General features: G+C 48.6%; 1 protein-coding gene across 1 annotated transcript; it reads left to right on the forward strand.

Annotated features, from left to right (window-relative positions):
- Positions 1-776: 776 nt before the first annotated feature.
- CHRNA1 (cholinergic receptor nicotinic alpha 1 subunit) lies at positions 777-18,093 on the forward strand. Its single transcript, XM_036422141.2, has 9 exons — positions 777-1,093; positions 7,244-7,389; positions 7,493-7,537; positions 8,914-9,023; positions 11,262-11,457; positions 12,362-12,599; positions 15,664-15,887; positions 17,026-17,265; positions 17,589-18,093. The coding sequence occupies exons 1-9, from the start codon at positions 1,051-1,053 to the stop codon at positions 17,718-17,720; spliced, it is 1,374 nt and encodes a 457-aa protein (XP_036278034.1). The 5' UTR covers positions 777-1,050; the 3' UTR covers positions 17,721-18,093.
- Positions 18,094-20,066: the final 1,973 nt, after the last annotated feature.

The raw sequence follows: 20,066 nt of genomic DNA on the forward strand, positions 1-20,066 counted from the left end.
AGAGGCCTGGATGGAGGGGAGTGGGAGGCTGGGACAAGAGCTTAAGCGGCAGGAGCTTTGCCATTACTTCCTGCCCCTCGAACACCCGCGTGGGGCGGGCAGATCGCTCCTGCCGGTGCCCGCGGTGGGCGGTGGGCAGGCGCTGCCTGCTGCAGAGGGGCTGGGACAGCCCCCGGGAGCCAGCGAAGCCAGTTCTGTGGAGGAAGCCTTCTTTGTTAAGAACCAAATCCAATCAAGACTTGGCTCTCTAGCTGCAGATCAGTACCTACCGCGCTCTTCCCAGATCCGTGTTGTCACAGAGCCCCGGGCACTCAGCCCAGAGAGCCGGAGCCAATGGGCTTCCCGTGTGCCGGAATGGAGGTTGATGACTTAGGAGGCCCGAGTCTGACACACAGCTGACTGTCTGCTCAGACCCGTGACCCGAACAAACCCTTCTGTAGAGCTGAGGCTCTGGTTTTCACAAAAGGGAGAGGGCTGCTCACCATTCAGAATACGTCTTTCCCTACTGCAAGTTGTTTTTTTGTTTTTCAAATATATTTTTATTGATTTTTTTTTTACAGAGAGGAAGGGCGAGAGATAGAGAGTTAGAAACATCGAAGAGAGAGAGTCATCGATCAGCTGCCCCTTGCACACCTCCTACTGGGGACGTGCTCGCAACCAAGGTACATGCGCTTGGCTGGAATCGAACTCGGGACCCTTCAGTTCACAGGCCGATGCTCTATCCATTGAACCAAACCGGTTTCGGCCAAGTTGTTGTTGTTTTCATTAAGATCTGACTCGTGCTGCATTTCAAACACAGTGCATGCAGTTCACCTTGCCCAGGGTACAGCAACTGTGGAAAGTGAGGCTCTGTCACAGTGTGAGGCCCTCGGCCACGCCCTGGGCGCCAGGCCCTGCCAGCCCAGCTGTCCCAGCCCGAACAGGTGGTGTAAGACAATAGCCCCGCGGCTGAGAGCCGGCCAGACCCTCCGGCCGCCAACGGTCCAGCCAGCCAGACGCCTGCAAGCAGCCCGGTCGCCAGCCTCCACCAGCCCAGCCAGCGCCACACTCATGGAGCCCCGGCCGCTCCTCCTGCTCCTCAGCCTCTGCTCAGGTAAGTGCGGGTTTTGGGGGGCTCTTCTCTGAGGCTGATGCACTAGGACCCCTCCCCCGCAAAAAACAGAGCCTTGCTTCTTTGGTGGGAGCACAGAACGGCAGGCTTCAGCGGCCCCAGACGGCTGTCCGTTTCTCACCAACGTCCACTTGTTTGGGTTTGGGGGTAAAGATTGTTAGTTTGTGTTAATCCAGTTAAACTGGGAGCGGCTGGGTCAAAGGCTACAAAGCGGACAGGCCTCTCTCCCCCCTTGGGTGCCCGGCCCCTACGGCCCCTGTGAGCAGTCACCACCCCCTCTCCCTGCCCAGAGCTGCTCTCACACTTGAACAACCACAGGGACTCAGGGTGACGACTGGCACCCGCAGACAATAGGCTCACAAGCCCTCGGATGGCTCCCGGAGAATTCTGAACGCGAAGAGGCTTGATTGACAGCTCCAGGTGCCGTGCCGGAAAGAGAGAACCCTATTCATGACTGTAATCCAATGCTCCCCATGAGCTGAAATACTGTGTAACTTTTTATAAACTTCTGAAGTTAAAAGAAGAAGAAGAAGAAGAAGAAGAAGAAGAAGAAGAAGAGGAAGAAGAAGAAGAAGAAGAAAGAAAGAAAAAAAAAGGAAGCTCATATTTATGCTTTCTTGCCTCCTTTATTTTGGAAGCACATTGCTCTCGGTGGGTGCGGGTTTGAAATGAAACGGTGAAACCTCACACAGCCCTTGACCTTCATTCAGCCCTGGAATGTGCCAGGGCACAGCAGCTGAAGCGCTATCCTGATCCCAGACTTCCGGCAGAGGAAGCTAGAGGTTTGCTGATGGCTGCACGTAAAAGCTTCCTGGTGACATCATCCCCACCGAGAGGCAGGCAGCAGACACGCTGTGATTTCTCTTCTCTCGTGTTGCTCTGACAGCACAGGCCTCTGGGCAGGAGCGGCGAAGAGCGCTATTCTGAGTGTTTTTCAATAGCAGAGTTGAGGGAAATGGCCTAAACTCTAATAAATTCAGATACGTTATATCCTGTGGGATTTGGACTTGATCCAACCAGAGCTGGCGGGTGGTGGAGGTGGTGTGTGTCTGTGTGTGTGTGTGTGTGCACGCAGGCAAACACTACACACAGTGAAAATTCTTAAGTTACATGCTTATGTCTAAAAATTCTTTAGGAGATCTCTTAACCTCCAAAGATGCATTTTTAGCTACTTGAAAAGGCATGTGATATGTATTTAGATCAATCCTAGAATTTGCTGGTGTCGATTCACATGAGCGAATGCACAGCTGGACGAGGCATTCCACCATCTTTGATTTTTTTATTAGGGAAACAGGCTGAAAGGCATGAACTGACCTGCCCACAGTCACTCAATTTATAAATCTCGGAATGTGATCATTTACAGACGGCATGGGTTATGTGCACAGTCAGAAAACAGCCTGGAATGTCTAAGGTGGCACACTATCTGGGCACCAGGCTGGGATAAGCGTTACTTACGCAAGGTGACTAGTAACAGTACTGAATTCCCTTGTCTGACCCAGGGGGCATCAGGACACAGATTGGACCAGTGTGATACAAAAATCACATTGAGGTTGTGTTGGGCTTCCCTGTTTAGAATCAGTCCTTTGTGGGCAAAATTCTCATCAGATCAGGGATACATTTTCCTGAGTTAGCTTAATACATAGTTACCTCTGTTCTATTTAAATAGCCTTTAAAAAAAAAGATTTCCTTTTTAAAATGTTTTTATTTATTTCAGAGAGAGAAAGGGATATGAAGAGAGGGATAGAAACATCAATGATGAGAGAAAATCATTGATCTGCTATCTCTTGCACTCTCCACACTGGGGATCCAGCCTGCAACCTAGGCATGTGCCCTGACTGGGCATCAAACCTTGACCTCCTGACTCATGGTTAATGCCCCAACACTGAGCCACACCGGCCCAGCTCTATAGCACTTTGTTATTACAACTTTTCTTCTCTTCCATCTCAAGAATCCCAGCTACTTTACTGCCACCTCTCATAGCATGTTACTTTCCAGTTTGTTCAGGTATTCATGTAAGTGACAAATGTCAATCACCATGAGGGCAGGAAGACAGGATTTATGTCTGATTCACTTCTGATGATCCCAAAGCTCCTAACACAATGCTTTGCACACAGTTAACGCACAACAAATATTTGATAAATGAATTAAATGTCTGAATCAGGATGCTTTTGCTGAAACGGGACATTACTTACTTGTTTTTCTGTAGGGTTACTGATTTACACCCTATTTTTTAAGGACAGTATTTACTGTGGCCCATGGGCTTCATGAGGGGTTGGTCCCATTCTCCAGACCACGTTGGAGTCAGGATCAGAATCATAGATTCTTTTTTATTTATTTATTTATTTTTTAAATATATTTTATTGATTTTTCACAGGGAGAAAGAGAGAGGGATAGAGAGTTAGAAACATCGATGAGAGAGAATCATCAATCAGCTGCCTCTTGCACACCCCCCACTGGGGATGTGCCTGCAACCAAGGTACATGCCCTTGCCCGGAATCGAACCCGGGACCTTTCAGTCCGCAGGCCTACGCTCTATCCACTGAACCAAACCGGTCCCGGCAGAATCATAGATTCTGACCTCAGGTTTTCTATCACTCTACCCTGTTTTGAGGAGGAGAGAGGGACAGAATGCTCATGGGCCTAATCTAAGAAATGGGGACTCGGAAATTCCTGAGAAATTCACTAAGGAAGGAGCCAGGGCCTTGTGACTGTCCGGGTGGGGGAGCAGGAAATGGGTGTCACCAGCATGCTGAGTGTCCTGTCTCCAGTCCTGCCCTCTCCCTGGTGGGCCATCGGGTGGGCCTGCATAGTTTTCCTGCTATATAATGCCAACCATCTGCTCTATCTGTTGCTTTTAGTATGTTCTTCCTGCCAAACCGGAACAAACCACCACTTGAAAACAAGCAGCCCAGGGCAGTGCCAAAGCAATAGCGTCACATTCAGAGGCCAAGGCACTCAGTGGCCCATGCTGGTCCCCTCCCCCTGTGTGCTGAATGGGGCCCGGGATAGACAGGCAAGAAGGACAGGGGATCAACTGTGTCCCAGGATTAAGGGGGTGACTGCAAACACTGAGTCTCTGGACAGCGTGCTCGTGGAGAGTTCTCGAATGTGAAGGTTTGGGGGAGATGCCATGTGAAAGCTCTGCACAGACCTTTAGGAGTGTGCAAAACTGGGGAACGAGGCAGGCTGGGCCCGGGGTTCCCCACGGCGACTCCAGGGAGGTCATAACGAAGAGTTCCAGCTGCACGGAGTGGAAATGACACATGATCTGTAGGGAGGAGGGAAAGAGCGTGCTCCTGGCGTCACACTGCCCCGTTCTAGTCCCGCCTCTAACCAACTGGGAACCATGAACACTGACCAACTGTCTGTGCCTCAGTTTCCTCATTTGTAAAACAGGGCGAAGACGTACTCGTAGGCCTGCTATTAGGACTTAAAAAGTCAATACAAGACAGGGCCTTTTTTAAAAATATATATATATATATTTTATTGATTTTTTACAGAGAGGAAAGGAGAGGGACAGAAAGCTAGAAACATCCATCAGCTGCTTCCTGCACACCCCCCACCAGGGATGTGCCCACAACCAAAGTACATGCCCTTGACCGGAATCGAACCTGGGACCTTTCGGTCCACAGGCCGATGCTCTATCCACTGAGCCAAACCGGTTCTGGCAAGACAGGGCCTTTAATACAGCTCATGGACTAATCATTAAAGTACACTCTTGGGGTATAAAAATGTTTCAGCAACATTGGTCATTTCCAGGTGAACCCAAGTACTGGCTGAGAAAGAGTGGCTGAGAGCATGGGCTCTGGGTTTGAACACTCGCTACACCACTTATGAAACCTGGCCAAGAACTTCACCTCCCTGTGCCTCAACTTCCCCATCTGTAAAGTGAGGACAAAAATAGCACCCACCACACCCCATCACACCTCATCAGGAGGCTAGAGTTAGTATGTATAAAGTGTGTAGAAGAGTGGCAAATAAGTTGGGTATGTCAGTTATTTTTATTAATAAAAACAGAAAAAGTAATTACTTTTTATCTTATTTCGTTGACAAACTCTTCAAATGTAATATCCAGGGAGAAAAATAATAGCCTGCCTTAGTGGTAGTAGGCTAACACGACTGGGGGAAAGAGAGCATCTCTTTCATTCAACTTTTAAAGCTGCCTTGGCGCAGGGAGAGGGTATGGGGTTTCAGCAATAACCAGCGGAAAGGGGAGCTCTGGTTACATGAATCAAGGCCCACGGATCGAGTGTCTGCTTCCTCTCCCAGCCCTGAGCAGGCCGTCCCCCACCCACCCTTGGTGTGAGTTACAAAGATCCTTCCCAAGGCATTTGGTGGTATCTGGAATACTTTTTCTCATTGGGATAATACTGAGCAGTTTCCAAGACAGCCACAGCACACCCATAATGCTCAGAGTTGGTGCAGGAGCACAAGCAGAGTGACAAGCGCTAGTCCCAGCTCTGCCCCAGCCCGTGACCTTGCACGGGTCGGCCAACCTCTGAGTCCCAGCCTGCCTGCCTGCCTCCCCGGAAGCTGGTGAGGACCACATAGCATTGGCCACAAAAGGGCTCTGAGCCCCAAGAATGTTGATGATACTGCCCTTCATCCTGAAAGAAGATGCAGTAAAGATTTCTTAGAGTTACTCGTGCTCCAAATCGGAGCTCCAAACCCAGGTTGGCAAAGCAGTTTTCACTTTGTCTTAACAGCTCAATGGGGAGATGTCCCCACCAGCAGTATTTTTCTTAATAATGGTAAAATACACATGGTATAAAATTTACCATAGTAAAATACACGTTACATAAAATTACCACTTTAAAGGGAACTATTTAGTGGCATTACCTACATTTAAAATGTTATGCAACCATCACCACTGTCTAGTTTCAGAACTTTTTTACCCCAAAAGGAAACTCTGTCTCCCCAGGTCCTGGTAACTACTAATGTCTATCCTGGACATCTATAATAATAAAAGCATAATATGCAGATCAACCAAATGGCCAAACAGTGGGACAACCATCAGGATGACCTTCTGGACAAAGTGAGGGCTGCGAGGGCCAAGGCAGCTGGGCTATGAGGACCAAGCCCCTTGCACAAATTTTGTGCACCGGGCCTCTAGTCTATAATAATAAAAGTGTAATATGCAAATCAACTGAACAGCCGAACAGTGGAACAACCATCCGGACCACCTTCTGGATAAAGCTAGGAGGGCCAAGCCCCTTGCACAAATTTCATGCACCAGGCCTCTAGTTTCATATAAATGGGACCATGCAATATGTGCTCTTTTGTGTCCGATTTATTTCATGTAGCATAATGTTTTTAAGTATCAATACTTGATATATTAATCCATGTTTTAGCATGTATCAATACTTCATTTCTTTTCCTGGCTGAATAATAGTCCACTTGCCCAGTTAAACCACAATCTGTTCACCCACTTACCGAGTGATGGGCAGTTGAGTTGTTCCTATCTCTTAACGATTGTATATAATGCTGCTATGAACATCCAGGTACAAGATTTTGTATAAACAATTCTTTTGGGATATACCCAGAAGTGAAATTGGGATGCCATATGCTAACCCCATATGCCTTGTGTGAGGAACCACCAAAATGTCTTCCACGGTGACCGCATCATTTTATTCTCTCATCAGCAACATCCCAGGGTTCCTGTTTCTTCACTGTGTGACCAGCATGTGTCATTTCCAACTTTGCTGTTTATGGCCATCCTAGTGGGTGTGGCCCAGCATTAACGGCTGGCTGTCCCTGGCATCCGAGGCCAGCCAGTTCGAGAATGTATTACGCCAAGACCAGACTCTGAAACACTGAGGCTGGCTTTTGTGGGGACCCTTCTTCCTGCGTATATATGTTCCTAGCAAAGATGATGCAGCCAGGAGCTGGATTAAGGAATGCCATCCTGTCCAAAGGGCAAGTGCCATGCTAATCTGGCACACCCCACGGAGAAGGGCCTGCACCAGCAGCTGTGCCTGGACAGGACAGTAGGCAACGCTAGCTGCTTGTGGGAGCCCTTTGGCCAGGGGTCCTGCGTGCCTTCCTTCGCGGGTCACGCCTCTGGCACTCGTGTTAGCGTCCGTGGGGATGGGGAGCAGAATCCGACAGTGTGCATGCCATTTGCTTCCTCAGCTGGCCTGGTCCTGGGCTCTGAGCACGAGACCCGTCTGGTGAAAAAGCTGTTCGAAAACTATAACAGAGCGGTGCGGCCAGTGGAGGACCACCGCCAGGCCGTGGAGGTCACCGTGGGCCTGCAGCTGATCCAGCTCATCAACGTGGTGAGTCCGAGGCCCGGGCTCCCACGGCAACCCCCCTCTTTCCCAGCATCCTCCCCTCAGCTCCCCGCCCCGCCCCCTAAACCTGGGACTTGTCTTTTTTCAGGATGAAGTAAATCAGATCGTGACAACCAATGTTCGACTCAAACAGGTAATTCAGCTAGATGACTGTATTTATTAAACCTGAAATGTAACCGGGGCCCAGAGTAAATCAATTTGGGCAAAAGGGGTACATGCCAAAGTGTTAAGGTAAATATTCTGGGGTGGTGGGACTATCACGTGTTGGTGTGAGCTTGTTTTTAACATTGTGCTTTTTCTGGGTGTATTAGTTTGCTAGGGCTGCTATAACAAAACCACAAACTGGGTGGCTCAGACAACATATTGCCTCGCAGTTCTTGAAGTCAAGGTGTCGATAGGATGGGTTTCTTCTGTGGGCGGCGAGGGAGAGTCTGCTCCAGCCCTCCCTCCTTTGCTTACAGTTGGCCATTTTCATGTTCACGTGGCATTTTTCCTGAATCTGTATCCATCTTCAAACGCGCCTTTACTTTTTTTTTTTTTTTTAATTGGCCACCTTTGCTTCTTTAGGCAGATCTGTGTGTTTGTTTGTTTTTTAAATAAATATATTTTTATTTATTTCAGAGAGTAAGGGAGAGGGAGAGGGAGAAACATCAAGGATGACAGGGAATCATGACTGGCTGCTTCCTGCACGCCCCCTACTGGGGTTTGAGCCCACAACCCAGGCATCTGCCCTTGACAGGAATCGAACCTGGCACCCTTCAGTCTGCAGGCCGATGCTCTATCCACTGAGCCAAACCAGCGAGGGCCAAACATGCCCTTCTCAAAAGTACAGCACTCATATCGGGTGGGGCCCACCTTAGTGACCTTATTTTCACTTAATTACCCCTGGAAAGACCCTCTCTCCTAATAAGGTCATATTCTGAGGTACCAGAGATTAGGACTTCAACACTGAATTTTGGGAGATGTAATTCCATCCATAACATTGTGTTATCCAAAGTTGCTTCGTTGGACACATATTGGTTTCAAACTATAGGAAGAGTTATACTTGTAAAAAAAAGTGATGCTGCCTTCTTAAGGAAAATGTTCACAATTGGGTCATTCTCTGTTCGTGGCATGATAGATCTGCCATCACTCAGTGGTGAGACTCGGAGGTACCTCTGCTTTCCCATCTGTAAAACGGGGTCCATGACCACTCTTACGTCCCAGGATTATTGTGAGGATGAAACCATCGATATCGGTAACATGCTTATAACGGTGCCCGCATGCAGCCAATCAGTGCCAGTGGTAGCTGGTGTGGTTAGCTGAAGGGAAGGCTGAATTCTGAATCAAACGATTCTTACCATAGCACAGTTTCTGTCGCTATCTGAATTATCATGTCCGTCAGAGCTCTAGATAACCCTAGATTGTGTTTTAAACGGTGTTTAGTGTGGGACGAGGTGGCCGAGTGGTTAAGGCGATGGACTGCTTAAAGGTTTAGCTTTCTAACCAGTTAAAAGTCTTCATTTCTAGCAATGGGTGGATTCCAACCTGAAATGGAACCCCGACGACTATGGCGGCGTGAAGAAGATTCACATTCCCTCCGAGAAGATCTGGCGCCCAGACTTGGTTCTCTACAACAAGTGAGCGAGACAGACGGGCAGGCAGGGAGGGGCATTCCTGGGGAGGGGAGCTGAGAGAAGGCCACCTCTTGGTGTGCTTCAGGAACCCAGAAGCCATGCTGACATGCCAGGGGCCATATGGCGTCTCATGGTATGAAGAGAAACAATTATCCGAGTCAAATTGAATCAGGGCTGTGGGTGAGGGACGTTTAATCCCTGCACGCTCCTGCAGGGTGCATGGCAACCATCCAAGGAACCCAAACCTTCTCTAATTAAGCTCCTTGGAATTAAACGTCCTTCCTGCCAATAGGTCTGCACCTTCTGAGGCTGTTGTTGTTTGTCATACCCTTGTGGCATCCCAAGATGCCATGCTGCTGATGGCCCAGGGCGCCCATGTGGCCCACCCTCAGGCTCTGAGACAGACTGCATGCCATGAAATTAAATGTGACTCAAGGCACTCTGCTTTCATGACATGCTCATCATCACACTGTCACTGGCCAGGGAATGAGCATTTCAAATGTATCTGTCCCAGGCAGAGCACACAGCCCTGGTCTGGAGGACTTGCACCTGATTCCACAGCACGTTAGGGGTGAGAGGCTGTGTGTGCTGCAGACTTACCAGGGAAGGTGGCCACAGCGAGTGAATGGAAATGAGACGCTGTATGGCTGGCCACCCCTACTTTGATAAAAATACTCCCTGCATATTTTCCAGTTACACCTGGGATTCGAGCTTGATCCAGATTACACAACCATTTGTGTGAACTTTTCAGACAAGCATGCTCATTGTCTTGTGTTGGTGAAGTTTCTCTTCCAGTAAGAATGTGAGCGAGGGGACGAACTCCTCTGGTTCCGTTACAAGCTTGTGCAGGGACACCTGTTGGGGGGAGAACCCTGTCGACCGGCTTAGAGGGAGAGACTTAGGAGATCCTGAGGCCTCTGCTCCTTTGAAAGGCCCAATAGCACAGTTTTCTGGAGAGAGCCTGCCTCCATCCTGAGGAAAAGTCAGTGGGAAGAAAAACCTCCTTGGTTTATGTCCCTGAAAGTTCACCAAGGCAGACCCAGCCACCTGTTTACCCCTGTGCCCTGCCCTTGGCCAAGGCCTGGACACAGGTCATTTGCAGGACTAGCAGACTGCTCACGGAACAAGGTCTGCAGAAGTGGCCTTTTTTTTTATTATTTTATTTTATTTTATTTCTACCATGTTGGATGTTTTTGAACAAGAAATTAGTGCCAACATCTGAAAATTTGGAAATACCACATCAAAACCCAAGCTTTTAGCCTCTCTAGAAAACCCCAACATTCAAGAATATGGAAACCTTGGGTTTAAAAATGTAGATTTTTAGCTTCTGAAGAAAAATCTAAATATCTGGCCACACTGGAATTTTGCTCCCATGGGGGCAGCACAGGCAGAGCTGAGTGGCTATCCCTCCACACAGCTTCACCTCTCCCTCCTTCCTCGCCTGCCTGGCCCTGGAGGCATCTGAGTGTGTGATCCCACCCCACTGAGTCCTAAATAGTTCTCAGAAAGGAATTGGACACCTTCCATAACCTGCTTGTCACAGTAACGAGCCACTGGATGTGTTCTTATTTAAAACTAGAGGCCTGGTGCACGAATTCGTGCATGGATGGGGTCCCTCAGCCTCGCTGCGATTGGGGCCGACGGGGGACCAGCCGGCTAGGGGGAGGGACTGTAGGAGGTTAGTCAGCCAGGGGGAGGGACCACAGAAGGTTGGCCAGCTGTCCCCTACCCCCAATTGGGACCGATGGAGGGGGGCACCCGGCCATGGGAGGTCGGCTGTGGGAGTGCACTGACCACCAGGGGGCAGCTCCTGCATTCAGTTCTGCCCCAGGTGGTCAGTGCGCATCATAGCAACTGGTCGACTCGTGGTTCAGTCATTCAGTCCTTTGGTTGCTTAGGCTTTTATATACATAGATTCCTAGGTTTTCCCCAGTTCACTTTGGAAGTATAGAGGGAGGGGATAGATGGAGATGATTACCAATACTAGAAAGCACTGAGAAGAAAAAGATCTGGGATGCAGAGGGTCAGTGTTACCTGCTGTTTCTTTAAAACTAGATTCCCAGATTCTTCTCCAGGTAATCTGATTCATGCTTAGATGGTGCCCAGGAATCTGTCTTTTAATCTGCACCCCAGAGATACTTATTACCAGCCAAATTTGGGAAACACTGACACAGATAAGAAGCGACACTGCCTGAAGACAGCTTCTACAATTACCTGGCCTCCTCTTCTGTCCCACCGTAGTGCCGATGGTGACTTTGCCATCGTCAAGTTCACCAAAGTGCTCCTGGACTACACTGGCCACATCACGTGGACACCTCCAGCCATCTTCAAAAGCTACTGTGAGATCATCGTCACCCACTTTCCCTTTGATGAGCAGAACTGCAGCATGAAGCTGGGCACCTGGACCTACGATGGCTCCGTGGTGGCCATCAACCCGGTAGGTGGTGGCCTTGTGTGCTGAGGTTGGGCTCAGGTGAAGCACGGTTCAAGTCTTCAGCTCTGCTCCTTTGTGATCAGAGGCTCTCTGCACCATTGAGAGCCCCGGGGACCTTCTAGTCCACATGCGTCAAACACAAGGCCCGCGGGCCAAATCCGTCCCGCCAGGCCTTGCAATGTGGCCCGCACCGCGCTGTCATCACTGCACTCCGCTGCGTTTCCATCACAATGACAGTTTATGACTGTTCAGTAAACCTTTCGGCCCATGATTTAGGCTGGATTTTAGGTTTTGGCCCCTTCTCTGATTGAGTTCGACACCCCTAATTCTAGTCAGATGGCTCTCAGTGGATTGGTGAAGTTCTGGATGTGCTGCCCATGAGAATCACCTGGACGCTAAAATAAAGTCCCAAGAATATGTACCTAATCCATCTGGGATGGGGCTAGGGCACCAATATGTTTTCAAGCTTCTAGGTCAGTGGTCGGCAAACTGTGGCTCGCGAGCTACATGCGGATCTTTGGCCCCTTGAGTGTGGCTCTTCCACAAAATACCACATACCCTAATTAAGTGAATAACAATGGACCTACCTATATAGTTTAAAAAATGTGGCTCTCCAAAGAAATTTCAATCGTTGTGCTGTTGATCTTTGGCTTTGTTGACTAATGAGTTTGCCGACCACTGTCCTAGGTGACTTGAATGTATAATCAGCTTGGAGAATTCCGGTAGTTCCAACACCCTTATTTGGTAGGAAAGGAACCTGAGACTTAAAAGTGGAAGTGCCTCAGGGTTCCACCTGGGCGCATGGGCTAGCGCTGGGATCTGCGGCCTTGTCACAGGTCATCGCGAAACCCTGGCCCTCCTTGGGGCGACACGGCTGGGTTTTCAGAGTTTTATTTTATCTTCTCAGGAGAGCGACAAGCCAGACCTGAGCAACTTCATGGAGAGTGGGGAGTGGGTGATCAAGGAGGCCCGGGGCTGGAAGCACTGGGTGTTCTACGCCTGTTGCGCCTCCACCCCCTACCTGGACATCACCTACCACTTCGTCATGCAGCGCCTGCCCCTTTACTTCATCGTCAATGTCATCATCCCCTGCCTGCTCTTCTCCTTCCTGACCGGCCTAGTGTTCTACCTGCCCACAGATTCAGGTGGGTGCCGTTGCCATAGCGGTGGCTGCTGATGAGAACAGATCTTGTGCTGCTATTTTGGGAAAAGCCAGAAGTAATTATAGGCTAATAAAAAAGATATATGGCAGGCAGAGCCAAATCATCATCCCTCAGAGGGCACGCTTACTGAGTGGCCATGTGCCGTGGTGAGGGCACTGTGGGTGGGGCTCACAGTGGAAACAGACTACAGAGAGCTGAATGAGACCCTGGAGATGCACATGCATGGCTCAGACTACTTAGAGGAAATAATCACCAATCCCTACCTGTTGAACACCTACTGTGTGCTGGGTAAGGCGTGGATCGCAGACACGCCTCATGACAGTTCCCCGGGCAGTCGCTTGCTCTTTACTAACCAATCAGGTCTTCCCTCTTGTTCTCACTGCTGGCCACTTGAAAATAGCTTTTGCCTATATTTTTCACATGTCAGCCCACACAGCTCACCTCCCACTGAGTCCGCACATCTCACCAAACAACGGCGATGGACAGGAAACAGGAGTAGGGTCTCTATACATCTGCCAGCAGGTCCCTCATCATAAACAATCCATGACCGATAAGTGTGTGTGTGAGGGGGTGGGGCAGAGGTGGTACAGACAGTCCTCAAACTTGTGACTTATGACAAGTCAAATTTCATCAAAATGACAATGGGAAAAAACTCACAAAAGTCTAAATCCAACTTTCTAACAAGAAAAAAAAAAAAAGACTGCATTCACTCATTCAACATACAGTACTTGTTGAACATCGGTTAGGCAGCAGGAACACAGTGGAAAATAAGGCAGAATTCGCCCCTGCAGAATCTATGTTCTAGTGATTGTACTTAGTTTTAAACAAATGATCACAAACAAATATTTTTTCAACTTTCCAATCAAATGCAGCTTCTTAAAGTGAAGGGAGGAAGCAATAGTCAGGCAATATGGAAACTACTCACAGTTTCTATACATGATTTATGCTTGGAAAGTATTTTTTTAACAGTGAGATGCTTGATGAATGTGAACCATTATTATTATCATCACTGTTATTCATCAAGAAATGGGATGCAAATGGATCAGTATTTCATATTTATAATTCTGTCTTCTTTTTCACTTTTAAAGGCTTTCCTCCTCACCAGGTAGAATTCCACTCACACGGTAGACTGATGACTTCTTGTTTGCACCTGCTCTGTATCCTGCATACACTCCTACATCTAGAAGCATCCTGTGTGTGGGGGTGCAGGGAGAGGCGGGCCAGGGGAGCTCCATACTGGAAAGTAGGATAACATGAGGGTTCCCAGGACACAAACAGCAAACCACCTGAGGAAGCCCCTCCCAGTGGCTCTCCACTGCACCTGAGGTGGTGGTCCCCACAAAGCATCCCACTGCCCTTCAGCCCCGCCCTTCTTGTTCGCCGTACTTGCCTAACCAAGACTGCAGCAGGGAATGGTGGGCCTGGAGAAAGGCGGTGGGGCAGGGCACTCCCTGGTCCCTTCGTATGAAAAAACGAAACAACAAAAACAATCATCCTCTTTAGAGGAAAGTCAATGGGGTGAAATCATTGCTTTCGTTTTCTCAGTTTGAGTCTTACCCTTGCTCTCATAATGAGAAAATTGTACATGAACCTCTGGCCGCCCACCCACCGGCAGGCTAATGAGCAGGCCAGGCTGCGGCTCCGTGTGGTGAGGTTGAGGACGTTCTGCTATGGAGGGGAAAGCTGCCACCCGGGTCTAGCATGGACCTCGGTTCCCTGGGCTCCACCACGAAGTGGAATTCTGGGGCAGGAGACACAGCCGTTGTTTCCTGCCTCGTGGCCTCTAATGAAAACACCTGCCACGTGCCAGTGTCTGCAGAGTTACGGTGCCACAGGAGATTCTGCCCAAAACGTGCCCCTAGAATGATGCTTTCAGAAATGCCTGTCACATTCCTCTCACCCGAGGGTTTCAGTGGTGTCTTGGTCTGAGAGAGCTGCCATAGCAAAGGACACAGCCTGGGGAGCTCCAGAAGCAGGCATTTGCGATCTCACAGCTCTGGAAGCTGGAAGTCCGAGATCAAGGTATCAGCTGGGGTGGTTTCCTCCAGGGCCTCTCTCTTGGCTCACAGATGCCAGTCTCCTCCTTGTGTCCTCACCTGGTCTTTCCTCTGTGTATATCTGTGTTCTCCTTAGGCGGACACCAGTCGTGTTGGATGAGGACCCACCCTGAAACCTCATCTCTATATATAAAAGGCTTATATGCTAAGTTGCCAACCATCTGACTGGTCGCTATGACATGCATTGACCACCAGGGGGCAGACGCTTAATGCAGGAGCTTCCAAGCTGCAGTGACTTGGCAGCTGCAGGGCTCGGGTGATATACCCTGAACCCAGAGAGGAAGGAGCCTGATTCCACAAGGGGCTTGCGATTCCACCTTTGGCCATGGGTTATGTTGTTGCTGGGGCACTGTTGTCCCAGATCTGGTTTATTGCACACTTGCATTTGCATTCCACACCCTGTACGACGGCAACTTTGCAGAGTGCCTCTCACACTCTGGGACCCCTCAGGGGATTTGGAGAGCTGGTTTTGGCCCAATATCCATGGGCCAGGCCAAGGGATCCTACCTGCCAGAAGGACCCGGCTCACTCTGCAGGTGCCCTTTGAACCAGCGCCACCCCAGGTGTGGCCAGCCGGGGAGGACTGTGGGAAGTTGGGTCCAAGGCACGTCCAGCCTGCCTTGCCCAGTCCCACACCACCAACCACCTTCTAATTAATTTCCTTTCAATGTGCATGCATCTGTGCACCGGGACACTAATTTTATTTTATTTTATTTTTTAAAATATATTTTATTGATTTTTTACAGAGAGGAAGAGAGAGGGATAGAGAGTTAGAAACATCGATGAGAGAGAATCATCGATCAGCTGCCTCTTGCATACCCCCCACTGGGGATGCGGGGCACTAGTTTTAATTTAATCATCTCTTTATAGACCCCATCTCCAAGCAGTCACTGAGTGGTGAGGCTTAGGGCTTCAACATACAAATTTGAGAGGAGCAGCAGTTCAGGGCGTAACAGAGGGCGGTTGTGCTTTGTCTCCATTGTGTCCAGGAGAGAAGATGACCCTGAGCATCTCTGTGCTGCTGTCCCTCACCGTGTTCCTGCTGGTCATCGTGGAGCTGATCCCCTCCACCTCCAGCGCGGTGCCCTTGATCGGGAAATATATGCTCTTCACCATGGTGTTTGTCATCGCATCCATCATCATCACCGTCATCGTCATCAATACGCACCACCGCTCCCCCAGCACCCACGTCATGCCCGACTGGGTGAGGAAGGTGAGTGAGCGAGGCCCCTGCAAGCCCCACACAGGGCTTCCCTCCTCTCCTCCCCCACCCTTGTCCCCATGGCCAGCGGAATTCTGCTCACCCTTGTGGGTACTCAGAGCTCCAAGTCCTTTCCGGGCTGTATGACATTTTTGGAAGGAATGTTCTTGGGCCTCTTCCTAGAGATAAATAGCCCACATATTCCTCGGAGAGAGAAGAAAACCAGAATTACCAAAGCTCACCTCTAATTCAAGCTCTAAGAACCTTTGTAATTAGCGACGATAAATAAATCACTATCCTTTTTATTCAAATGCTGGGGGATTCTTGAGGTTTCTGTTTGTATGGCTTGCAGTTCGTGAAGAGGTTGCTTATTTTTTGCTGGTAGAATCATCTGCAGAGAATAAAGGCTAGAGATGGAGGGGAGGCTTGATGAGAGATGGCCAAAGTGAGTTTTAATGGGGAACTTGGTCTCAAGTATTTACATTTTTGAAATGTAAAATGCATTCACATTTCAAATATCAGTTGCTGTTGTCGTTGTTGTTTTATATAAAACTTCACAGACACACAAATGGCCAGGATCTTTTGTGTAAAATTAAAACTATTTGTCATGAATTGACAGAAACTACTGCTCACAATGTATTTTTTGGAGAAGAAATGGCCCCTGTTTGCATTAAGACTGTTGAATGACTTCTGGCAATACCTGTCTTGCATTTTTTCAGAAACAAGAAATGAAAGAAAATAGTTTAGCTGTTTTGTGGAGCCAGAACCTTATGTATATTTTTATCTTGACAGACCCTTTCTTTAACCATATAATCTTGAAAGAAGCAGGGACCTGCAAGGGGCCCAGAAGCTAAGCATCATTGGTTTCTCCGGAGTTCAACAGCTGCATACAGGCGCCCTCCAGTGGTGGAATGCTCACATGACAGATTTGGCACTGTTAACCACTGTTAATTCCACAGGCCACAGGCTATGTATGCATGAAGGAATCTTTGAGGAAATCTACAGCGTCCTTTTGTTTTAAGGACAAAAAGGCGGGGGTCCAGAGAAGGCGAATGACTTGCCTAAAGTTACGTTACTAATTCAAAATCAGAGTTTGATGCTTGCCTTGCTGGCCGCTATGCTCATAAATGGATTTCTTTTCCAATGGTAGGTTTTTATCGACACCATCCCAAATATCATGTTCTTCTCCACCATGAAGAGGCCATCCAGAGAAAAACAAGACAAGAAGATTTTCACCGAAGACATTGACATTTCGGACATTTCTGGGAAGCCGGGGCCTCCGCCCATGGCCTTCCACTCCCCGCTGATCAAGCACCCCGAGGTGAAAAGTGCCATCGAGGGTGTCAAGTACATCGCGGAGACCATGAAGTCAGACCAGGAGTCCAATAACGTAAGCTCCGCGACTTGACACCCACACCACTGGGTGTAAAGAATCAATGCTCGCGTGCAGGGGGCTGGGTTTGGCTTGATGGGCAGGTTAGGGTTTCAGAGGCAGCTACTGACCTAAGGTAAGCCTGGCGACCGCCTCTAGGCCACCTTATGAGTCAGCCTTTTGAGTAATCTATTCAACATGTCAAGATCGTAATGCCAGCCTAAGGATGCTGAGGGCTTTGCAATCTGCAAATCAAAGGCTGTACTGGCAGGAGATGCATAACCTGCATTGTGGGCCAAAGGACCCCCTTAAGGAAATTCTAACCTTTCCTTCCCTCCCAGGCGGCTGAGGAGTGGAAGTATGTGGCGATGGTGATGGACCACATTCTCCTTGGAGTCTTCATGCTTGTCTGTATAATCGGAACCCTGGCCGTGTTTGCAGGCCGGCTCATTGAGTTACATCAGCAAGGATGAGCAGAGAGCTGAGCCGAGCCCAGCTCCGCCCCAGCCCCGGGCAGAGCAGAGAAAGGTGGGCAAACAGCAAGATTTGTCCGCTTGGATATAAGCTCACTGATCAAGCGTTTGATTTTCTATGTGTATGATTAACAACAATAATTTACATTTGTAAGGTTGTGGCCTCAGAGTGTTTTCACCTTGCTTCTCCCCTCAGTCTCTGTCAGCCTGGAAAGTAAAAACCTTTCAGGAAATCAAACTGGATCGCTACAGTAAGTTTCCACCCCCAATGACGTCTGGAAGAGTTTTGCCCAAAATAGCTGAGGTTTTCTGTTGGTTTGTTTTTCTATTTTTATTGACTTAAGCAAAGAATGTATCCTTGGCTTAAAAGCCAGTTTTGAAGAAAAGAAAAAAAAGCCAGTTTTGTGCCTACTGGAAAGCCCCACCTACCAGTCCCAGAAAGGTAAAGACAGCACTGGACCTGGAGGGAAAGGAGACAGTAGAAAGGCTGCCAAAATGCAAACTGCATCAAGCCCCGTGATAAGGTCCATGTCTACAACCGGTGGGTGAGGACGGCATTTCCCCGTCTGAGGCAGAACCTGAGTTTGACACTCAGGGTTTGAGGGAAAACAGGTTCTGACCTGTAGTGAGTGGATGGGCCAGGCACGAGGGAACCACCTCACAGGCAAGATTTATTTCATCCTCATGATTTGCATACAGATGAGGAAACTGAGCCTGAGGGAGGTTAAGTTCATTGCCTAAACCAGGTGTCGGCAACCTGCGGCTCTTTTGAAGCATTGCTGAGGCTCCCAACAGCAGGGCCAATCGCAGGGGCGGGGCGGGGAACTGCATCACTTACCTCCACTGCCTCCGGAGCTCCCGGTGCTCTGTGTGGCAGGTTGCCAGCGACTTAGTGTCGCTAGGCAACCACAGCGTCCCTGTCCTGGCCCAGCCTCCTCCCTCACATCACAGCATGAGGGGAAAGAGAGGTACTGACAGAGGGGACACTGAAAAATAATAATAAAAAAAATGCAATAAAGAGAAAAAAGGGAGAAGGAAAAAGAAGACAGAGAGGTCAGAGAGGACTGGAGAAAGAGAGAGGGCTTGCAGTGTGACTGTCACTGGGAGTCGAGCCTGTACAGTGAGTGGAAAGCATATATTCTGACCTCCTGCTCCACAACAAGGTCCGGTGGCTGTTCAGAGGTGAGGTGCTAAAACGCTTTGTCATATGTTTGGAAGAAGTAAAAACTTTCCTGTCCAGCAAAGAGCTCACCTTTGCTGAGCTGGAACAACCAGAGTGGCTGGAAAAATTACATTTTATGGTAGACATGACAGCACATCTAAACACACTAAATACAACCCTTCAGGGGAAAGGAGGCACAGCCCTGCACATGCTGGAGGAGGTTTAGGCATTGGAGCGCAAGTTGACAGTGTTTGTCAAAGATTTATAGAGAGGTACACTGTCTCACTTTCCCTCTTTGAGAGAGTTCAAAGTCATGATACGATAAATTTGGAATATTTGAAGTCTGCAATCACCACAATGCAAAGTTCGTTTGGGAAACGATTCTGTGAGTTCAGAGAGGAAAAAAACACATTATCCTTTCCTGTCACTCCCCTGGCGATCGACCCATTCCTATTGAATATGACAGGATTTGCAGGTGTAAGTCAACCTGATCTTGAGATGGAACTGGCCGATATAGCCGACAAAGATATATGGGTGTCCAAGTTCAAATGCTTGGCCGCTACTCTTGAGGATGTTGCCCGTCAGAAGGCCATGCTGGCTCAGAATCATAAATGGAGTGATATTGAAAACCTTTCCAAATAGGACAAACTTGTATTCGAAACATGGAATGCCATCCCCAACACTAATATAAACATGAAAAAGTATGCATTTGGAGTCCTGTCGATCTTCGGCTCCACATATGTATGTGAGCAGGTTAACATGAACTATATTAAAAACAAACATCGGTCATGCCTCACAGATGACAACTTGCAAGCCTGTGTGAAAATGAAGGTAACGTCTTACAGCCCTGATGTGCAGACACTGTGCACTGAGGTTCAAGAGCAAAAATCCCATTAACCAGGTAAATTAAATATTTTAATTAGCTATTAATTTGCAAAAATATATTTTACATTGTTAAGTGAAAAAGTCTTTTTTTTCTTCAGATTGACATCTAACTGCACGATCTGGTATATAACATTAAAGTAAGAAACAATATATGCAGTGTTATATTTGTTTTAAATGTCGCAATGGTTTTGCGGCTCCCAGGTGTTTTTTTTTCCTTCGGAAACGGGTCCAAGTGGCTCTTTATGACTTAAAGGTTGCCGACCCCTGGCCTAAACTATCAAAGAGAAGAATTGGGATTC

This window comes from Pipistrellus kuhlii, unplaced genomic scaffold (assembly GCF_014108245.1).
Source record: "Pipistrellus kuhlii isolate mPipKuh1 unplaced genomic scaffold, mPipKuh1.p scaffold_m20_p_7, whole genome shotgun sequence".
Classification (NCBI taxonomy): domain Eukaryota; kingdom Metazoa; phylum Chordata; class Mammalia; order Chiroptera; family Vespertilionidae; genus Pipistrellus; species Pipistrellus kuhlii.